A 24,037-nucleotide genomic window follows, 5' to 3' on the forward strand; every position below is an offset into this window, starting at 1 on the left:
AGGAGCTGCAGACATGCTCCGATTTCAAAAGAGGGGAACGATACTCCATGGTGTGAGAATGATCCCGATAATCCCAAGACAGATCCTGCCGATATGCTGAGGATCGCTCTTCTTGGTATCGACGTGGGGGCAACCTACATCTAGGAATCCACTAAGCATTGGGATTAAACTCAGGTGGAGTGTAGGCTTCTTCCACAGCCGAAGCGCAGTCAGGTTCCCCTGTCGCAACCGAGTCCAAAACCCCCGACGACACAGGTGAAGCAGGACGCGTTGATACCGAGGGGTTTTGCACTGAGACACCATCTTGGCCTTCTTAGAGGTTGGGCCCAACGATCACTTGGCATCCATAGATTCCTTCCATTTATGGGCCTGGGTTCGATCTTGATCTGTTGGGAAGTGCTTCTGAGTCTTAGACTTCTTCTTTGTCTTTACCCCCAATTAATTCAGGGGGATCGCAAAAGCCGCCTGAGGCTGGTAAGAGGAGAGCTCCTCCGATCGCGCCCTATCACTTGATGCTGCCGAAGGCCAAGCATCCGAGGGCGACAATCCCGATACCAGGACCTGGTCCTCCACAGTATCAACAGCCGATCGGTCCATTGACATCGAAGCAGCCATTTTCAGAGACTATTTAACTTTGAAGGCTTCCGAAGAACAGAGAGCCAGATCCCACAGGGCAGCGCGCAAGCGAGAAGCCCTATTCCCGCAAACCTGATGATAAACTTCTGGCAATGCGGGCAGGTCTTGACAATGTGGGACTCCCGCAAACACAAGAGGCACTCCGTGTGCATATTGGTGGAGGGAAGCTTCGATCTGCAGCAGATACAGTTTTTAAAGTTCTTCATACCCGCCATACATGCCGAGGGCCGGCAGGCCACCATGCTCCATCCCAGCCGGGAACAGAACTTGAAGGAAAGACTCTTAAAAGAAAATGCAAAGGCAAAAAAACGCAACTGCGTGAAGAGGAAAACAAAGGAAAACTAGAGAAGCAGAAAAAAACAACCAGATTACCAGAGCCCATGAGTTGCTGAGCTGAAAGACACCACGGTGTTCGCTGAAGAGTGGATGAAGAAAGACTGGGGGATGAGGAGTGGCGCAGCCACATTTAGCGACTGGGGGCGGGGTTCTCGACCAAAGCAGGAGTAATCGAGCTTGTTAGATTCCGATGTGGTCTCTGCGCAAGCACAAAGCCCATATGTGTAGAAGACAGAGACCACACTGAAGAAACAAAGTATTCAACTGGATTAATTTAGATGAATTAGTTGTACATATATCTTCTGTCACATTTTTGGTATGTCCCCTTCCCCGAGTCTACAGCATTGCTAAGCAATCTGTTACACTAAAAGTGGCACTGGAGAGGCAGTTTGGCAGCACAGCACACTACTAGAAGCATGTCAAACTAATCAGCTATTTGGAGAAACTGCAGCATGTGATTATGTTCCATGAAGCAGCTGATAAAAGCTGAGATATGTGACACAAATGCTGGATCAATAAGGGTCCAAGCCAGTAAGGTCTGTGTTCTTTCAACCTAGTAATCTCTTTCCAGCCAGCAGAAAAAAATAAGACTCTGGTAAGTAAAACTGATTCTTTGTTAAATACAACTTAATCCATCTTTTCATTTTTCTTTTCACTACTTAGAGTAGGTTACAACTGCCCCCAGGCATGCTGCTGAGGGGAACTGTACTTGCCTTTCTTTCCACCAGCAGCACAGCAGAGAAGTTTTAATGTGCAACTAAAAGTTTATTTTATGAGAACATTAAAAAGTACTGAAGTAATTTCACAGTTTTTACATTTTCATACACCTTTCATAGACACTATCAAGAATATGCAATATTGAAGGGAAAAATTATTCTATTCAACATAAATAGGCTAGATCAGATGATTGAATAAATCATGGTTGGTTGGATTATGGCCAAGGTAGGAATGAGCTCAGAGCCTGTGCACTCACTCCCCTCCCCCCCCCACTTCTTCCATAGAACTATGACAACATACCCTGGAAAGTTAAATCACAGTTCCATGTCTCCTCTGAACCTGGGAGCTATAGTTTAACTGTGATCTGCACACCAGGATGAAACTGAGATCTAATCCTGGTTTCATATTCTGGATTGCAAACTACACTTAAACCATAGTTGCTGGGTTAGACAACAAATTGAGTTGTTTTAATTGAACTAATATTCCTTCACATATGGAGGTGAGAAAGAAAGGGGAGGAGATATCACACAAGCTCAGAGCACAATCCTGCCAGGCTGAGCAGCCAGATAATCTTGTGGGAATCTGTTTTGATAGACTGGAATGGGTTGCTTGAACCTGCCCAATATAGCAATCCTATGTTTCCCACAAACGTAAGGATTCTTTCTGTATTTCATATTATTTGCAATAATAATATGAAATATATTTCTTAGAAAGTGATTGATGATTTTTTCATTAGAGAAGGATCCAACCCTACCAACTTTACTAGAACTCATTCCCAAAGTGATAGGGGAAAGGTTTGGAGGAGGTAAGTAATTTAAAAACAAAACAATGAAATATTCACAGATCCTCTTCAATTGCTATGCATCTGAAATGGAGCTCCTTTTTGTAGCCCTACAACTGCTGCAGTTGTTGGAAATAGGAGTCATAAAAGATGACAGCTCAGCTGAGTATATTAAACTAGAATGCAAATATTAACTATAATATAATAAATAATATAATAAATTGAATGCTTTTTAAAAAAAATCAGTTTTGTAATTTAAAATTTTCAGTCATATTAAGTGTTTCTTTAAAAAAAAAAAGCCCACGGGTTTAAAAGGAAACCTAAAATTTAATATAAGCATTTTAAGTCTACAAACAATCTCTTAGTACTGAATTTGGAACCTTTAAAGGCAGTCGGTGGCATCCAGAACAGCCTGCCAGTAGCATGCCAGGAAGATGAGCTGGCAGGTGGGATTGCTTCCCCAATTTCACTCTTGCTGTGGAGCCTTGGGTGTGCAGCAGGAAGGACCTAATTTTGACAATTTGTTCTAGCTCTGGGGGTTCCCTGTGTCACCCAGAAATGTGTCCTTGAGGGCATCCAGAGTGAAAGTGGGAAAGCTCTGCCTCCCATTGGCATGTCTTCCTGGTGTCCTATCTGAAGGCTGCTCTGGGTGCCAGCCACTGTATTTGGATGGCTGGGGGAATGAACATTCCCCCATTTCATCCTTTCACGTGGCACAATAAATGACATCTTGATTTACTTAAAACAATTTGCTGTTATGTCTTAACTGGCAAACTATGGTTTGATCATGTCCTCTATATCAGTACAGTCATCTGTTGCCAACTGTGGGTTTCCTAATTGTGGATTTGAGTAATTTTTATTTTTATTTTAGTATTTGAGTATTGAGTATTATTTTGAGTATTTGAGACTGGATTTGTGACCAGTCTCACCAAGTGCAACCTGAGTATCCGTGGTTTGGCGATATTCTTTGGAAACCTGGGGGTTTGAGGAGTCAGGGGGTCATTTCCAGCGGGTCAGGGGCGTTTCCCCCCTATTTTTAACTTTATTTTGTAGTCCTTTTGTGACCATGATTCCCCTAAACCCGTTTTCAGTGTGTTCCTATTGCTTGTCAAACACAAATTTACCAACTGTGAGGTTTTCTAGGATCGAAACCCTTGCATTTGGAGAGGGATGACTATATTGCAAATCAGGATCAAAGCCAGATTTACAGGGTATACTCAAACCACAGTTTGCTGGTATGGATATAACAGCAAACAATCTTTTGATGAAATCAAGGAGTCATTTATTAAGTTGAGCACAAGTAGGGAGGGTACTAGGGAGGAGTGCATAAGCACATGGGTGATTCAAATTCTCCATACTATGTTTTGAAGAGTTGTCTGAATTGCTTTTAAATGAAACAGAACAAACTTAGTACTCAAGCTTGTACTAACTTGAGTACAAGCATCATAATTGTATTTGTATTTTTAAAAATCTTTTTAATCAGATCTGTATTTTTATATTCTAGCTTAATATTTTAATTGTGTAATTTTATAGTCTTATTTTAACTTTTGTATGAACCGCCTTGAGATTGTTTTAATGAAAGGCAGTATAGAAATTTAACAATAAAATAAATAAAGATCACATTTAATTAATTTAATTAATTAATTAATTTATAAACAAACCATGTGGCATCCAAACTAGTTAGTCATGACTAAGTACCATTGAAATCAATAAGATGTTAGACATAACTTAACGAATCTCAAAATGACTTTGTCATAACTATGTTAATAGTGGTTAGCATCCAGGCTAATAAGCATTTTTTAGAACTTATAATACTCCTTAATATAAAGCATCATCTTTAAAAACCATCAATACATAACACAGGAAAAATGGTAACGGGAAAAATACACATTAGTATCATTATAATCCATTGTCTAAAAATCAATAAAAAGATGCTGCTCAACACAATTACTTAGTCCATCTTTCATTTCTTCATAGAATTCAGTTAGTTTTGTTAATTTGGCTGTCACATGTTAGAGTGCCAGAGGCATTAACATATTTCCTTTCCATGATGTGGAGCAACACTGATCTCTCTAGTAAGTACCAAATCTTTCTTCTGGAAAAAATGATCTTGTTTAGTCTCCTTTCTACATATAGAAAGCCAAACAGAAATCCATAAAATTTAATAATTGCTTTCCCAAGCTGATCTGTAGTGCAAAAATCATGTGGGCTGCATCAAAAGAGAGTTTAGCTTATGTTTCTGGTTAATACAAAGACCCTACTGTGTTGCAGACTGATAGGTTGTAATTGTTATAGCAACCTATTAGTATGCATGCTTGTTCAGGAAATATATGAATCAAAGTTGGCAAATAGTTAAGTAGCCTTTCCCCTCATTATTTAGATAAATAACTTAAACCGAACTATCTTGAACTACTTCTCAGTATATTCCTTGAATCAATGAAATTAAAGATTCAAGAACAATATTAAGAAATAGTAGATAACACTAACCCAGATATTATGTTTTCAGCAACCATCTTTGCAAAGCTGGGAGAAAGATTAAGTAGTAATTTGTATTTGTTCCCTTCTTAAAGCTTTTTTAAAAAATTAAACTTATAGTGTATATAGTTTTGGCAGTCTGTTTAATTATCCAAGCTTCTCTAAACTGATGTACCTCTCCAGTTTAGAGAGAAGAAAAGCAACGTTGAGCCATGGCTGCTTAACTGTAAAGCTTGCTTAAACTCAAGTTTTATTTCATTGCAAATTTGGAAGAACACAACTGGAAAATTAGACAACATTACTCTTGGTTAATTCAGTTTGATGTACAGCAATTATGTTGCGATTTAGGAAGCAATGCAGATTAGCACCAGCTTGAGAAAACAAATCCATTTTTTTTTTAAAGGAAAAGATACCATAGTATCATGATATATTAGTGTACAGTTTATAAAGACCAGCATGAGAGTTAACACAATGTAAGGGCTCAAAATTTGGGATCCAAAAAATACTAGAAATAGTATCTAATGAAGGCTAGCATTAATCGTGGGAAAACGTTGCAAGTAGTTATGCTTCAGATATCCTGTGAACGGTGTCTTTCAAAAACAGGATATCTCAACAGCCTTTAAGCTTCTAGTAAATAACTGCATTTATTAATGTCCTAGTACACACCCACCCATCAGTGGGTTGGGTTTTAATGATGGCGCACATATTTAAATTGCTTACCTTATCAATCATCTTGCGAGCTTCTACTTCCTCAGCATTAGGATTTTCCAGCTCAATAGTGTAAGTACCTTTGTCACTTTGGTCATCATCATCCTTTTCTGTGGTCACCAAAGCCAGCTGGCTCTTTAACTTTTTCTCCATGTCCTCGTTTGCACTAGGTCTATGCCCAAGGCTTCCAGAACTTCTTAACAATGCATTTTGTAAGAAAGGTAATGCTGCAGAAGGTTCTTCGGATTTTTGTTTTAAAAGTTTGGCATGTATTGCTTTTTGCTGGGTAGAGCTATTTTGCAAAAGTGATGGGCTTCCTTTGGAGTCACCTGATGCAGGTCTTGCTTTTTCAGTTCTTGCATGAGGTGCTGGAGGAGGTGTTTCAGGGCACAAGCCTCCCACGTTCTGAGAAAAGGAATAAGATCTCCTCTTTCGGGGATGACCTTCATCAAAAAACTCAATCATAAAAGCAGTCTGGCTTACAGTAGGTTGATCTGTATGTTTCTCTGTATCCTGGGCTCTTGTGTGCAACTTTCTCTGTTCACCATAATGATGTCTTAACTGGTCTTCAAGTGCTGCTCGCTTACTGTAATGCTTGTGTGCTCCAGCATTTTCTGAATCGCTCTGTGTCCCATCATCATGTTTATTTCCTGTAGAGGCAAAAATTAGAAGTCTAGCACTACACATACAAATAATGCAGAAAGAACCTCTCAGACTCAACTGAATGCAGGGACAATATTTGCTTTTCTGTTAGAAGCTCATCTGTCCGTTGGTAACAAGCTCTGCAAGCTTCCCATAGCAACACACACTCAGACTTGCCATGCAACAATGGAGCCTTTTGCTAGCTAATCAGTGAGGGAAATGCATTGAAATCATCGTATTCAGAAAACATTCAGTTCGTAAACATACTCTGTGATGAAATTTGAACAATACTACTCCGTGATGAAATTTGAACAATACTACTACAGCTATTATCAAATTTTGATTCAGAAGATTGACATACCTTGCATTCAAACTATATTAGCCTGCAAACTACAAATACCTCGAGTGCCAGAAAATACCCTTGTTTCTAAATACGTCCCATGAATGGTAGAAAAGAAGAGAAAAAGATAATTACATACTACTCACTACCATTGGAAGCTAACTGCTGAAAGCCTTGGTTTTGAACATTTAGAATTGGTTTTTTCAAAAATAAAATTTGGATCAAGTTATCACCCTAATTTTCAAAGTTGGATTCTTTATTAAAAGCAGTAATTATGTAATATCAAACTTATAAGAATGTTTTCCTCCACATTTTGCTCTTGTGAATGCCTAGTATACAGCCAGCCTACAACAGAGTTGCTTTAGCCTTTTTTTTTTTTTTAAAGTACTTATAAGATCCAAGGAAGAAGAATTCTAGTTGGGCATTAAATATTTGCAAATGAAAAGAAAGCTCAACCTATATACAAATTAAAGTTTGGTAACAGGATTTCTATGGTACAATCAGAAGAATGTAATAATCTGTATCTCTCTATAAATCCATCTGTTGCTAATTAAGGCATAAGCCAAAACATTACTAACATTTAGTGTTTTTAAGTGTATCTCTGTTTTCAGCCATGATTTTGTACTCATAGACAGACAAGTATTCTACCTGTGTGTGTAGATCTTTATGTTTTAAATTTTGTAAAACTAGTAAAAAGTCCCGAAGGCATAAGTGAGGTCTTTCTATGGATATGAAAACAGTGAATTTTTCAAGGTGTGTTCCATAGGTTTGCTGGACTATACAGGAGGAGTGTGCAGATTTTACCATCCCAACCCCCAGCAGCAAATCCCAGACATCCCTGGAATCTGGACTGAGGCCTCAGTTACTGGCTCCAATCCACTGCAAGCAGAGTCAGCTGTTGTAAAATGATCTATAGGTATTGCTGCGCCTGGAAGCTGTGGGTTGACCATCTATGCTGAATCCTCTATATAGTCAGCTGATGGAATATACTTAAGAATTTAGCAATTATGAACTGAAAAAGGTTTTAAAAGGCCAAAATTACTGCCAGATCCAATGACTCTCACTTGAGTTGTAGAATCTTTATTATATAATTAAAAGGACAACTCCATTAGAATGTTAAATATTAGCCATGATCATTAAGAGATATGTGCTATTTAGTTTGATTTTTCTAGATTTTATTAAATAGTAGAATAAATGCTAAATGTTAAAATTGCAGTAAGATTAACTTAGCTCATCATTAGAACACATTTAGTATGTCTTAGGCAAATTATTATATTGCCAAAGAGAAAGCTCATTATAATGCACAATGAAAAAAATATTACTAGGCCAACTTTTAAAATATTCAAGTTAATGATTACAATTTTGGATTGTAATTACAATTTCAGACAAGAAACATTTTAAAAGCACCAATCTTTTTCATAGAAGGAGCTGAGGGAACAACAATCCATTTCACACTGAATGCGCCAGACTAAGTTCCCTGATAAGTCAAGGAATTGCAATGCTTTTCAGCTGAAAGAATTAAAAATATACCTTATGTCCAGGTAAATGTAATATGTTCCCATCACCTATTAAATATCACCGATAAGATTGATCAGATAATGCTTCTTTCCATCTCCCAAAGCAGTTTGAGAAATTGTTTGAAGCAGAATATAGATAACACCATTAATCATTAAGACAACTTGAGTAATATCACCTTGTAAAAGCAATACAAAGCAAGACAGGTTCCCAAGATGCAAGTGAAAAACTAGTTTTATTTAGTAAGCACATTCTTAAAAGGTAATGAGAAGCAAAACATTTTTTAAGCAAATCCTAAACACTAAATCAAAACTTGTAGCGTGACCCCTGGAAATGTAGTAAGGGGTTTAAATCTGTTAAAAATAAATTACTAGGAGGAGCCTGAATGATTTGACCTGATTTCTAAGACTGCAGTTTCTCTGTGTGTGTAGAAAGTCTCTTGCCCTAGTCACTGGGCAAGTTCAATTATCTCTCTCCCCTTGGTCAGAAACTCCTTATCTCTAAGTGAAAGAATGGGTTTTCCAAAGCTGTTAGAACCCAGGAAACATGGTAGAATCCATTTGTGAAACCTCTTGAACATGCTTGAGACAATCTGTTTGGAGTTCCTTCCAGTCCTTTGACCACTGGTTAAAACTTCTATTTTGCTCCAAGGGTCTAGTATCTTTAGTACTTAAAGACACATACCATTCTGGTTGGATTAAGAATGTGGAGGATAGATTAACATACTATGGCTTCTCTCTGGCCGCTATTCTATCCCTAAAGTATGATACTGCAAGGACCAGGCTGCGAGAGAGAATTTTTGACATGGAATGCCAGATTGATCAAGGATCCATTCCAGCAAATGTGTTTCTGGGCAGCCAGATTTCGAATTATTCACCTGCAGCATACCTTTTCCATTTATCTATCTCTAAATTTCGTAGGGCCCTGACTTCAGCCTGCTGTAATGCTTTGCACACAGCAGTGCTGGAAGGAAGGTTTCATGGTATCTCCCAGGAAGATCGGGTGTGCCCATGTGGTTCGGGAGAGATGAAAAGTACAGCCCATGTTATTTTACACTGCCAGTTTTATAATGATGCTAGATTCGAGCTTATTTGCCCTGAACTTGCCTTATACCCAGATTTGGATGATAATTTATGTTCATCTCATCTTTTAGCTGAACAGAACATAGCCAGATTGTGGAAGGTTGCCAAATTTTGTTACATTGTGTAGGATACGTTTGGAGGTTATGAATACTCCTTAGTTGGATATTTTACCATTGTTAATTATAATCTTATTCCTTTATTTTATTTATATTTGTTATATTGACATTGTTAGTTGTATTTTTTATGTTCTCTTTTCTGGTCCATGACTGTAATAAAATTGATCTGAACTGAACTGAACTACTGAAGGAGGACTTTACAAGTCAATATAGAAAAGTTTTTGTTTAATACTTCTAAAGCCAGTTAATATTTTGCTCCTTCAAATGTCAGATGATCTACAATTTTCTTTCAAATAAACCTTTTCTCTAATTCCACCACCAATGCTTATTATTCACCCAGTGCCTACCCACACCTAAAATCTTTGTGTTACCCAATACCAATATTTTTGAAGTTCTTTTTACACAGTAATTTGAGGTGTCTATAAGGATGTGATGGCAGTTTCTACCATTTCGGACCTCTTGAGAAACTCCCCAAGGTCCATGGTTGGGAAGAAATCCTGCTTGGCCTTGGGTTTTCATGACAAGCCTGGGATCCAGACAGATGCTTAGGCTTGTGCTGACCCAGTGAAATGTTATGTTTTGAAGAATTGAACATACCCTCCAGCTGGATCACAGACTGCTTTTTGAAAGAGTCCTGTTTCCAAAGCAGAGGATGATCTTCAAGAAAGTTTACACACACTTGGGTTCATAATACTTGCTTCATGGGTCTTTGGAGCCTGACTCTAGTTTTTTAGCTTTCAGGGGGCATTACAACTGCACTTTAATCATGTGACATCATCAGCTAATAGTCCACAACAACTAAAGTCTAAGAATTTACTGGGGAAATGCCTGCAGCTATACTTATTACAAGCGGTATCTAACTACTGTATTTTTAATCTGATTTGAAATGTGATCTGACCAAATGAGCTTTAGTAGTATATTAAATATTTATTTGTTTTGAATGTGCATCAACATGTGTTATACATTGAAGCTTTGACTATGAGAAGCACAAATGTACAATGTGTTGATCTTGGCAAAATCTGCTGTAATTCAAGATGCCTGCCTAAAGCATATTGTCCTGTAAGAATCTTTATAGATTGCAGAAACTGTACAGAGTTCCAGTTCGTATACTTACCATCAATATTCAAGAAAAGGAATTAATGAACAGCTGAAATTATTTTACCTTTCAGTCTCTTCAAGTAGACTGGAACATCACTTTTAATACTTTTTGAGTCGTCCTCTGTTGCTTCCCAGATCATTGTTGGGGGGTTGTTTTGTGCTAACCAGTTTGCTACTTTACTCTCCGGTGCCATCATCACAGTTTGAAGCCCAGGAAGATCCTGAGCACCAGAAGGAGAAGGCTTCTTAGGCTTGTGGCGCTGATCTGGAGTGAATTTTGTGACATGATCTTTGATGGTTACTTTTCCTGGGGTGCTGTCATCAAATTCAATAGTAAATGAAGCATGCCCTGCCCCTACTATGTGTGTGTCTTTTGTTGGGATCTCATGAATAGTACACTCTGGTATTTGTGAATGTTGCTGGAATTCCTTTGTAGGGATTTCAAAATAACTTGGTTCCCTACAGAAAGGATAAGTTTCTTCTTCACTTGCAGCTGCAGATTGCTCCTCAGCTTGCTTGCCATCTGTGCTGCATCCTAGTAAGAAAAATAAAGAAATAGATTTCACAGTATTGGAGAATTTCAGAGTCTTCAAGGAATTTCAGAGTTCACATAAAAGCCAAGTGATAATTCTTGGAAAGAAAGTACAAATCTGTGCAGCAAGAGTGAACAGTAAAGTTCAGAACTGTAACTTGTTTCTGCTCTCCGTTGATATTTTCTTATTGAAGACTAGTTTGAATAAAAGCTCACTAAGGAAGTGAAAGAAAATTTGTACTCCAACAGATCCACAGATATCAGAAGGGGACATGATCTAATGGAGCCATGGAAAAAGAAAAAGAAACACCCACCGCCTCCAAGAGCAGAACCTGATAAAAAACTTGCCAAGATCTATTGCAGTAGCATTCTTAATTTGATGGGTAGCAATATGAAATGTTTTTTTCATTTCCTGAGCTATACAGATTTTATCAGTGAAGAAATGTTTTAATTTTACAACTATTTATGCAAATGAGCATGACATTCTGCATAAATACTGCAGTGAAAAATATGGAATTGGTTTTAAATCCAGCATTTAGAATATTCCTACTAATGGAGAAATCAAGAAAATAAGCCAGGCTGCAAGGATGATTAATTGTTTTAAAAAGCTAATAGTATTGAATAAAGGGAGAAAAAGAAGTTAACATTTAAATAGAATATAACTACTATAGCAGCAAGAAACATGCAGAATTTTGTAAACATCTTGCTTTTTGATGGAACAAAGAAAGCAGCAGAAGAAAGAGAGCCACAATGTACATTCTGAATAAATGCTAAACCAAAGCCTTTGTGGAGCTGCTAGCAAAACATTATGCATTTAGCATAACAAGCTTGTTTGCCAAATGTCAGAGATGTGAATGCACCACAAGCAACTGCTGCTGAAGTGAGTACTGGAAAGTAGATTGTGACTGCAGAACTGAGCACTTATTTACTTTACTTTTTCTTTTCTTTCTTTTCTTTTTAAGGAAAAAGCAATAAATCAAGAACAAAATACTAGCAAATTTCTAAGAGATCTATCAATGTGAGTGGATAAAAAGGAGGGAAGGGTTGCAGTACCATGCATAATGTATTTAAAATGGGTAGCACAGTTGGTGCCACTTATGGTGCCAGAAGTAGGGAAGAGACATTCTCCAGGACAATCTTCATTTTTGTCATTTCTTTTCATTTCATTACCAGGTTTGTTTTAGAGTGATGAAGCTTTAAAGAGGGCACATAGCTGGCTGTGCATCTAGCATGACAGCATTAATGAACTCACTACAAGAAACAACTAGAAACATTGAGGAATGAATGACAATGGCATGGGACTGATACACAGCATCCTGTGATCTTCATCTCCAGTTTTTTTTTTTTAAAAAGCAGTTCACACTATTTTCCTTGAATGATAACATTAAGACCCTTACCTAATTCTGAAGAATTATACTATATTCAATTAAGACACATGATTTTATGCAGCATCTCCTATTAAGATTTTTTTGAATGAACATTTCCACAACTTCCGGGGGGGGGGGGGAGATAAAACTAGGTTAAGATTTAAAAATATATGATTATTTCCAGTAATCTTGTTGACTAAAAACTGTTACTTTTTTTCCTTTTCCAACTTAACTTTTCAAAAGATCCAGTCTTTGTGGCTCTTAATTCTGTTGCTTAGTTAAGGCCTGGATACATTGGACTGCATCCTAGGGTGGTGTCCCATTAATTGGGGAAAAAGCTTTGCGGGGTGGGTGGGGAGAGATTCCTCCAAACCTCTCCTTTGCATCTCATGCCACGTGCCATCCTATTCCATAGGGATCCCTCAAACCTCATGAGCAGATTGGGGGTGGGGCAGAGGGGCTATAGAGGGAAGAGAGACAGGTAAAAACTGTCCCCATTGTGCAAAAGAAAAAAAGTTTTTCTATTTGTAAACATCTTTGCATAGAACCCAATATATAAATAGGTAAGGTGGTAAGTTATAGCAAAAAGAGACGGAGAGCTGTGCTGCATTTCATGGTGCAAAAAATTCACTGGGCAGCATCCTGACTAGTACTTGCACAAATAGAAGATGGTGGACACACATAAGGGGGAGGAACAGTGATTTTCCACAGATCCCTCCTTCCTTCTACAGTCCCAAGCCCCCTGAAAGTAGGTCTCTGAGGGTTAAGGGGGCCCTCAGGGGCATATTTTTGGGAAGTGCAGAGGGAAGGGGTGATCAATGAAAATTGCCCCTCACTTGCAGGAGTAAAATGTCTTCCATTTGCTCAAGGACTAGTGGGGATGCTGCCCACTCTGAATATGCTTTCTAGTCTGAAATTATACTGCTACCTTTTTGGGAGGGACTGGCCAGCACACTTTTCTTCTTAAAGGGAAGCCGATATTAAGTTTGCGGGTGGCAACTAGCCTTAGCTTTTCTAGTAAGCATTGTTGTGTGCAAAATGTCAACTGTTTCCCAGAGTGTCAATCATACACTATAGTACTGGTGATACATTCTACAGGCATGTTGCTTTAATGAACATGCAATTCAGAACTGGAGATGCATAAAATGAATTTTATCTGTATAGGAGTAAGAAAATGAATGTGATTGTAGATTTGATGTTAGGAAATTAGATCAAGTTCCTGGAGATGAAAATAGCAAGCCTTTGCTTGGAATGGAAAACAGCACAGAGAAGGAAGCAAGTGATGCTCAGGGCTGATAGCTGGGGAGCAGCAGGGTAAGAACAGCAGGTGTTAAGAGCAAAGCTAGGTAAAGAAGCAAGGGCTGCAGGTAAGTCCATGGAAGAACAAAGACTGAAAAGATATTTGATACATACTGCTTTCTAAGAAGCAGTTTGACAGGATAAATTGTGAGAGGCAGAAGCATTAGTTTATGTGAAAGAACAGTATTCTGAGCAGAAGGAAGGGGAGCTAGCAGAACAGAGGCTCTACAATATTCATCAACTCAACCATCTGTCTCAAGGTAGCAATCAATAGCTGGAAAGTGAAAAGTGAAAGCAACCTTTATAAAATAATCTCAAGGGAATACGCCTTTATGGTCAAGTTATTTTCGACTCTCCAAAACATAGTTGTACATTCTTCATGATTAAACAGATTAACTAGAAGTACTCTGAAAAAAGAGGGAGAAAGGTCCCACTTGCTATTTGCTCTTTAATATGCATAGTTTTATAGAAGCAGACAATCATTAGGATTACAAGCCACAGTTTAATTATGGTTACAGTCAGGAATGAAAAAAAAAATAGAGAAAGAGTTGCTGTTAAACACCAATATGTTTCATAAACTTACAAAATAGCCACACGTTCACTAAGAAGGCCTATCTGTACAATCCTTTTCGTTTGAAGTTCTTGGGCTCTTCAGCATTTCAATAAAGCTTTCTAGACTATTAAGTCCAGGAGTCAGACTACATTCTCCATAAAAAGGTTTATAGTTTATAAATTTAAGACTGGTTTAGGTATATGACCTGAAGCTGGGAGTAAGGATCGTCCTGATAACCATGAACAGGAAGAAACATACAAGTGTCATAAAACACAGAATAACAATATGCTAGGCAAGCTCGTTTTTCCCCTATCAAGGGTTTTCAGTTAATTATCCAGCTAATAGAACAAGGTCAGAGATATTGGGAGAGGCCAAATAGAGTTTAGTTTAATTCAATTTTATACTGTATTAATTTTTTAGAATTTTATTATATTGTATTAATTAATTTTTTAGAATTTAACTCCACTGTACAATGTGATTGAATTCACGATTTTTATATTTTTAAAACTCAGGTTTGATGTTCAAATGAAGTGTGCCATTGTTTTTACGGTTTGTGTACTGAAATAAAGTCTATTTGATATGGTTAATTATCAGTACCTATATATTACATGGACTCTAAAATGTGAAAGCTTTTCATTTTCAATTAGTAACCATATTTTGATGGAAAGACAATAGGATATAATTTGTGCTCTTGGATGTAGGGTATCCATTCTTCAAATTTTGCAACAGTTTGCACAGACAACAAAAGGTTTAGTATAGATTTGTGTGTACAGGCTGAAATATTGTTCCCTTAGATTGTTTCCTTAGATTTCCTTAGGCCGGGGCGGGGGGGGGGAGGATGCTAGGTATACTTTCAAACCCTAATGATGCTATGAAGAGTGGTATAAAATACCAAATCAGAAACAGTGAACATTTTCACAGCTAATGTAAATGAATCAATTTGATTCACAAGTATATAGACAACTAAGTTGCTGACATAAGCTGAAATCTGAGAAATATTTTGCTATTATCACATGTGGACTTTATTTATTTATTTAACTTATATACTACCCAAACTTTTGTCTCTGTGTGGTTAACAGTGACATAAAAACAATTAAAACAAATATAAAAGGTTAAAACAGTTTAACAATTTAAAAACAGCATAACATTAAAACCTACAAATTTAAAAAGCTGAAAAAGCTTGGGTGAAGAGATGGGTCTTCAAATGTTTTTTAAAAAAATAATTAGATTTTTATGACATTATGGGGTTTTATAACATTTTCCCATATGTCCACTATCAAATTTCAGTTAAATGGTCCTTCACAAAGTTCAAACTTATTAAAAAAAAGTTCATACCCCTATATGTGTTGCAGATTTTAATCTGGCTCCACAATTTCAACTCACAGGGTTGAAGAACCCTTTAAAAAATCCTAACAGCCAAACTAGCTTATACTTTAATTGCATGATTGGGGCCTGCATATGTTTACCTTTTAAAAAGCACCTGCATGGGCCCTGAACTGGATCAAAAGCACAGTGGAGGCTTTACTCTTTGTCCCACCATGATTGCGACTACTTGTCCCATGGGGGCTTTCCTCCTGTACAGTCTTAAAGGTCCCTAAACTAGACTGGAACCACGACAAAGAATTAAAGTTCTCCTTTTCCCAATTGACTATTTACATTTAAACAAACAAGCCCAATAATGCAATTAATGTCTCATCTCATTTAGCCCTAAGACCATAGGCTTTTCTTTCCAATTATCCCAAAATATAAGATTGTAACTATTTTAAGTAGTTGAATGGAATACTAGATAAACTCAGTGGACCGATTTTGCTTCAAACCAGGCTACAGTTAACCACTATATTTGGAGTTGGAAAGGGGTTGAATAATTACCCTGATTTCCCCCCCCGTAGCATCAGATTTCTTATAGTGGTTTTTAAAAACCTGTTATTTCTTCCTTCCAAACAACTCTGGTTTAGAACCAGCGTGGCTTTTGGAGGGTTGATGAAGATCCTCCAGGCTCTTTTCTTCCCTGCCCCCAGTGCCTTAGATTTATGGGAACAGGGTTCAAGATTCTCTTTTCCTTCTCCCCTGATTGTAAGCGCTTTAGCCTTGCTCCTCACTGGAAGTCCAAGACAGCCCTGCTCATGCTTCTCCAGCCTTCGTCATAACAGGCACGCTATTCCCCAACAACCCCCACAATCCTTATATCCTCACCCATCTTCTGGTAGAGACCGCTCCTACAGTGAGCCTCCCTCATGCCACATTTTACGTGCAGTGGTGGTCAGTGGATGATGCCCCTCCATGCCTCCACCCTTTTTTGTGCTTACAAAGGCCCTCTTTCCTGCCTCCCTGGCAAGCAGCCTGGAAAAAGGACAGCCCCACCTGCTCACTGCTCAGCTGTGTGCAAACCTGCCCCAGACATCGCAAGTGGGAGGGCCACTGTTGGCTGTTGTATCAGCCCACATAGTGCAGTCTCTGCCACCCCTGAAACTGCCAAGGTGCCGGTCAGATTAGCTGGGGCCAGCAAGGTAGGTCCCAGACATACATCTTGCTAGATAAATATTATCCAACATTTATCTCAAACTGAAACAAATATCTGTCTGAAAACCTTAAAACAGTCTGTGAAAGGGTTGTCCTATATTCCAAAAAGCAATACAATTCTGAGAATTTTCTTAGTCATAAATGCAGCAGACAGCACACCGTAAATCATATTTAGGACTACAAAATCATACCTGGGTTATTTTTTCCTGAACAAAGAAAAAGTTAAGAACAGAAAGTTCCAGTATAAATTCAAATTCTTTGAATCCATGTCAAGCTTCAGCATTCTTAGAGAGGAGATTAGAGCACACTGGGAATCTTGATCTTATTTAACTATTTAACAGCCCGAGACAGGTGAAAGGTTTAGAGCCTTAAAATAAATAAATAAACCTTTTGTCCTGAATGAACATCAAGCTTATTTTATTTACATTTAACATAAGACTTACAATTCATTGTCATTTCATCTCAGTCTAGATAATACTGTCCGGGATTCTAGTCTACGACTGTGCCTGCTGACCTTGCTGCTGCAGGTAAGACACTGGCAGACTTAACCGTAAGCACTCTGCTGGCAGAGCCTGCATTTCCCAGTCCTTGTGTGCTTGAGTAGAGGCTGATGGAATTGGAAGCCATGCCTGCGCACTGGTGCATGTGGCACACTGTGATGGTGAGGAGGAAACTAGAGGCAAACATTTTATCAGGGAAGCTCCAGGAACAGACGGGGTGTGTGCGTGTGCACACATGTGCATTTGGGAGGGTAATGTCATGGGTGAGACAGAGTATCACAATCTCTCCCCCCCCCCCCCACACACACACAAACACACCATGCAGCTGGTGGTGAACTTTCCATGGAAGTGTATGTTTAAAGACTATGTATTGTAAGTTCCATAAGACTTCATTGTTTTTGTTTAAAAGCTAGAAATCATTAGCGAAAAGAAATCATTGTAAGACTATGTATTGTAAGTTCCATAAGACTTCATTGTTTTTGTTTAAAAGCTAGAAATCATTAGCGCATTACTTATGGGTACTTTTTTTGTTATGATATTTGTATATGTAAGGTCACAACCAAAAAAATAGAACACAAATGGAAAGTAACAAACATGTGTGGCTTAAGATCATATACTGCATGTGTATCAGCAACCACTTCATTCATGTCTTCTTTATTTCCTGGATCCATAGCAGAGAAAAATAGATTGATATATTATTCTACTAAAGTTTGTGGCAGCTGAATTGAGTCCACTGAGTTTTGCTCACTAGCAACATTTTCCATTAGAGGTTTCCATTAAGGCTGAAAAAAAGTAATACCAACATAATCTTATTAACTTAAGGCTGTAAAGGCTAATTGTATATAGTTGGTTTAGCAGTAACTAATCTCCCATATCAATCTCCTCATTAAACCATGCTCCATCTGTTGTTATATATACACTTTCCCTTCTGTTCACTGAACAACCATTTTTTAAACATTGTAAAGTAGCCTTTTTGGGGTTAGTTTGGAATATTAGTGTAAGCTGCTAGTTTTAAAATTTTCACAAAATAAAAGCATTACCAATGTAAACAAACCAGTATTTTGCTTATGAACTCACAAACTAGGATACAGATTATTAGTGGAATTCTATTTGGGTTTTGGAGAACATTTAAGAAAATCAATTTTTTTCTACTATGTATACATAGCAAACTGTGGGCAAGTTCCAAAATAACATTTATATTCAGTGAAGAAATGCCCATGAAGGAAATGTGTGAGAAAGAATGTTAAAACAAAAATCTAAATGGATTCTGCAGATGTATTTACAAACAGATTCCTACTCATGGATCTTTCTTGCAAAATTTATGGAGAATTTTGCTTAGTATTTCTGAAATGCATTCTTTCATGCACATTGACTCATCAAGGAAAATATTAAAAGTGAGATTGTCTAACATGCATCAGTTGTAAAGCAACACCACATATGGTTTCCTGAACTTGAGGAATTCTTATTATATGACCTGCTCAGTGTGAGATAAACATTGATCATCACGGAGGGAGGAAGAAAGGCACAACAGAACACACTATTCAAGCATGGAGAGAACTACCACTGTGTGCTTAGACACAGTATTCCCTGAACTGCAAAAGTAAATGTGGCTTTTACTTTCATTTTCAACAAGTTAAAAAGTGAGAGGCAATTCAGTGTTATGAGCTGCTTCAATCCTGCAATTCCTATCAGTTGATCAAAAGGGGGAAAAATTCTTATGGAATACAAGCTCCAAAGCAGATATATTTGCTTCTCTAGTCCTCTTCTATCATCTAGTAATTAAATGTTATTTTAAAAGTAGTTCATACCTGAAACAGTAGCTGCTTATAAGATGTTTCACTCTTCTTTCACCAATTGTCACAGATAAAATTATATACAAAGTAATGTTGTTACAGAAATGTCAACAGAAAAGCCTAAACAAGAAAACAGAATTCCTTCTAGAAAGTTGTGTGCCAATACAATACCTTAAATCTTAGCTCAAATCTTACAAAGAAAACAAAAACAACTAAGGATCAGGTGATGGAGTGCAAAACCAGAAGGATACTACTCATATGAAAAGAACATCTTCATGTTGATAACAAATTATTTAAACATGTATCAGCTTTCAAATCAGTTCCAACAAATACTAGGATACGGTTAATACAGAATGAGAGGCACAAAAACCATGGTCCAGTGCACCATTAAGTGAACTCCCAGTTAAATCAATGTCTACTCAACTCTATGCTATTATTTAACTATTTGCTTTTAAATTCATTTCCAGTTGTGAGGCTTCTGCATCATGACTAAACACCAAATTGAAAGGTGAAATTGAATGATTTCTTTTTAAACAGTTGCAAGAGGATTGTACTAAAGTTAAGATTTTTCAGATACCCAAATAAATCTAAGTGTTACAGACAAACCAAATTCCTTCATTAACTCTAGCATTAGGGGACACTGCATACATGTATTGCATCAGAACCCTTAAATGCTTCAAACTCTTAACAAATATACAAGTCAGGATTTCTCCCTTTAAATTTCTGAATATTGCTAAGTAATGAAAATAGGTTGTTAAGTAAAATTATCCTTAACCTATTATAGACCAGACTAGAAAGAAGAACCCAGGATATGAGAAAGGATTTTATTACAACTGCAACTGCATTTAGTCAGTTTATTATGATCAGATAGATTACATACACAGCAATAAGTAACTGTATTGTTTTTGTTGAACTTAGAGATAGTTAGATATTACGAAGTAAGCCTTACTAAGGACCAAATTAGATGTCATGAAAAGATATGCCAGCACACCAACCTGTAATTAATTATGTGTGTGTGTGTGTACGTACACATATGTATATGTGGGGGGAGCATGTAAACACACATGACATGGTATTAGCATTTCCTTGCCCCATCTGAAAGAAGCAGCCAATGCACTGAAACAGTGGGGGAGGCAGAGCAATGCTCACATTGTTTTTCAACTACAAAATTACTGGGCAAAAGCAGGTCAGTGGCACCTATATATTGCTTCTTGCAATGTGTACCTGGGTCTCCGTAGTTCATCTGTCCTCCTACCTACCTATTTCCCTCCATACTATTATATTCAGGTGGTCAGGAAGATGGTTAAATAGTGTAGAATACGCATGATAAAATGTTGTAACAGCTAAAACCACTGAAGCAGAACACTTAAGCACAACCAAAAACCGTACTGCATTGGTTACAGGTTGAGTTTTTGTTACAGAAAATAATGTATTAGAAGCTGGATCATATCTAAAGCAGATACATGGAATTTAATTGAGAGATTACAATGCTAACCAGCAGTTTATCAGAACATCCAAAATGTATTTATCCATTATTTTTCTTTCCAAAGATACTAGAAGTACAGGTGAACCCTGTTATCTGCAGGAGTTCTGTTCTCCACTACAATCACAGATAATGGAACTGCAGATAACAGCATATTAAGGTGATGACGGGAGGGGGGATAGGTTCCTGGAGGCAGGAAAAATGGGAGATGATGGCAAATAACGTCAAAAAATTGGAAATAAAGCTCCCCACCATGCCCCAGCTGTCCAGGAATGCCCCCCCAGTCCCAAATCCCCCATTTTCCTACCAAAAAACCCGCAGGTTTCTAAAAAGGAGCCACAAAATTACTCTTTCCCCCCAAATGTGGCCAACAATTGTTATTATTTCTTGTTTACACAGTCAGACAGGTGTTATTGACCGGTTTGTTTTATCCAGACATCGAGTCCTTCCCAAGGACCTGGGATGGCTGAATTTTATTATCAATATCATTATTATTATAGATATCGTCGTAGAATATAGGCTGTTCTCAGTAAAGCTGCTTTTTGTAACTGGCTGATGGTGATTTCTGTGGCCGTTATGGTGTTGAGGTGCTCTTCAAGGTGTTTTGGAATTGCACCTAGGGCACCAGTTACCACTGGGATTATTTTGGTCTTCTTCTGCCACAGCCTTTCAATTCGTAGATCTTTGTATTTTATTTTTTTCTCTTTCTTTTTCTTCTATTCTGCTATCACCTGGTATTGCTATGTCGATTATTTTAACTTGTTTTTCTTTCTTCTTGACTACGGTTATTATTATTATTATTAGTAGTATTACTACTACTATTAGTAGTAATAATAACAACAACAACTATTATTATTATTATTTACATTTTATATCCCGCTCTTCCTCCAAGGAGCCCAGAGCGGTGTGCTACATACTTAAGTTTCTCCTCACAACAACCCTGTGAAGTAGGTTAGGCTGAGAGAGTCACCCAGCAAGTATTATGGCTTATTTGCACTCAGTCTCCCCGGTCCTAATCCAGCAGTCTAACCACTATACCACACTGGCTCTGGTCAACAATGGCCTCGGAGGTCATTTCCAGCCAACCAAGACTGCAGATATTCAAAAATTAACTCTTATTTTGCCCACACATGCGAGGGTCTGGTGCACTGTTCCCTCTAAGGTGTGCACATGTGCATGCAGTCACAAGGTTTCTGATGTCCGCTCAGTTAATTTGAGATCCCACTCAGATTGAATTAGGAAGGCACCACTCTGAATGCATGTGTGCACACAGTGCCTTGACACTGCTGCCCGGAACGAAACTCATTCTGCATAGAGATGGAAAAAACTAGAGGGACCACTGGTCTGGTGTCAATTACATGACTGCAGATACACAGAACCATGTGGTGTTGGTCTGCTAATGCGAGCTTTGCCTGTACAGAACTTGTCCTATGACATCGTATTAAAGAATTTCTATCTCACACATCCACATCCCTCAGAGCAATTCATGAAAAATAGCATATCTCTCTCTCTCTATCTCTCTCAATTCCTGGATTCAACACATTCTAACAAGAACAAAATACAGAACTTCAGGTAGGACTCCTTCTATATATAGGGATGCTGTCTCAAATTCTTTGCAGCAAAGCAAATAGACTGCAACCAGGAAGGTTCTTGCGGGTTGGTCAAGACCTTAAGGGAAGGACAAGTTGAGGTTATAATTCCCACCCTAGGGGTGCCAGAGTGCACAAATTTATCCAAAGTAAGTGAATAGCTATCATTCACTCATATGGGGGGAAATGAAATGGAACACTTGATAATATTGCTGCACTCAGACAAAGGCCTACCCCACTTAATCTCTGGCTGGCCCAACCTCCATGGAAGGAGTCCACTGATGGTGCAAGTAGTGCATACACACATACTTGTGACCCTACAGAAAACAGAGAGTATCTTCTCTCCCAAGAATGCACCAGAATGACAGCCATTTTGCTATCACATATGAACTTTCAACTTGAACATCGTCACAACAATCTATTGACACGGAGTACAGATTGATTGATTTTCTAGGTAACCTTACCTAAAACTCCAGTTTCTTGCATCTTCTCTTCAGGTTTACCATCCTGTTTATAACCATTTTCTTCTTCAGCCTCATCATCACCCCACCATGATGGTTGCCCATATAATGGTGTACCTCGAGGCATGGCAGAAAGATCTAATGAACAAAACAGATTGCTTACAAAACAGCTTGCTTGTTTGGGACAGCAAGAGTGACAAGATGAAGCCCTGCTGCCCCCTCCCCCCAATGTTTTTCTATGTACTACACTGCATGTTAGAAGCCCTGTTCAGGCATTATATAAAGTGAGGATGCTATACTCACATACTATATATCCTAGAGCATGCTTGGAAGCTTGACCCCTACACCAACATGCTCTGAAATGCCATCTCCTGCTCTTCATGTTTACAGTGTTGAAAATACAAAAAATTGTACAGATGCAAAATGCTGGAGCACACTAGCATTCTGATCATACAAAGGATCTCAAGGGGGCTTTACTTCTATTGCCTTAAGACTGCTTAACAATCTAAACTACCTACATTCCAAATAGAAGATTTGCTAATGATGCAATTCAAATTGCTTTTTTAGGTGTTCATGCAACATTACTTGGGTGTCCTCCTTTCTTATGAATAATATTTTGAACACTGTGTTTCCACTTCTTTTGGTTTTACTAATATGTATCAAAGTGTTCTATTTCTATGAGCACACAGTAATTTTTGATACTTTTATTGACCATACTTGGGAGCTCAAAGCAACTACATTATTAAATTATGCAATGGTGCTAAATCTCAATCACTCTAAAAAACAAAAAACATGCACTTGGCAATATGCTAGATAGCTTGGATATGTAGTTTTAAAAATACAGGGAGCTGACTGTTTACTTTAGCTTTTGATTATATTCACACCCCAACAGCTAGAACAGAAAACTGTGAGAGCCAAGTGGCACAGAACTAAACAGCTCTTCCCTGCCTGTCACTAAGTAGAATGGAAGATCTGCTTGTTAAGGCTCTGGCAGAGAAAACAGCTCCGACTTTCTGGATAATAGGATGCGAGGCTTCTGTACAACTAATCCCAAAGCCTACTGACCAACATGTTGAATCCTTAAGGGGCTTTGCAATAGTGTGGTGTCTGCCAGTTTCTTGCTCTGAAGCATAGTACAAGCAATCTCATTTAAGAACTTGGGATCCCATGTGCACCTAACTACTGATAGATCAGGCTTGAAACCAAAATGTAATATTTCATTATTTAAGAACATAAGAACAGCCCTGCTGGATCAGGCTCAAGGACCATCTAGTCCAGCATCTTGTTTCCTACAGTGGCCCCACCAGATACCTCTGGGAAGCCCACAGGCATGGGATGAAGGCATACCCGCTCTCCTGCTGCTGCTTGCCTGCAACTGGTACAGTGCATCATTCTGCCTCTGAGGCTGGAGGTGGCCTATAAACATCAGACTAGTAGCTATTGATAGACCTGTCCTCCATGAATTTGTCTAAGCCCCTTTTCGAATCATAGAGG

At 38.1% G+C, this 24,037-nt stretch overlaps 1 protein-coding gene across 11 annotated transcripts in view; it reads right to left on the reverse strand.

Annotated features, from left to right (window-relative positions):
- The window catches only part of CEP170 (centrosomal protein 170), a 141,304-nt gene that overhangs the window by 61,455 nt on the left and 55,812 nt on the right, over positions 1 to 24,037 (reverse strand). For 10 of the 11 annotated variants that reach the window (XM_053301571.1, XM_053301634.1, XM_053301627.1 and 7 more), the window contains 3 exons: positions 22,547 to 22,681; positions 10,511 to 10,981; positions 5,666 to 6,303 (listed from right to left, as the gene is read on the reverse strand). In XM_053301571.1, the coding sequence (XP_053157546.1) occupies positions 5,666 to 6,303; positions 10,511 to 10,981; positions 22,547 to 22,681 (1,244 nt within the window). The remainder of the gene's footprint in view (positions 1 to 5,665; positions 6,304 to 10,510; positions 10,982 to 22,546; positions 22,682 to 24,037) is intronic. The other variant, XM_053301654.1, reaches the window with a different exon arrangement.

This window comes from Hemicordylus capensis, chromosome 1 (assembly GCF_027244095.1).
Source record: "Hemicordylus capensis ecotype Gifberg chromosome 1, rHemCap1.1.pri, whole genome shotgun sequence".
NCBI classification, from domain to species: domain Eukaryota; kingdom Metazoa; phylum Chordata; class Lepidosauria; order Squamata; family Cordylidae; genus Hemicordylus; species Hemicordylus capensis.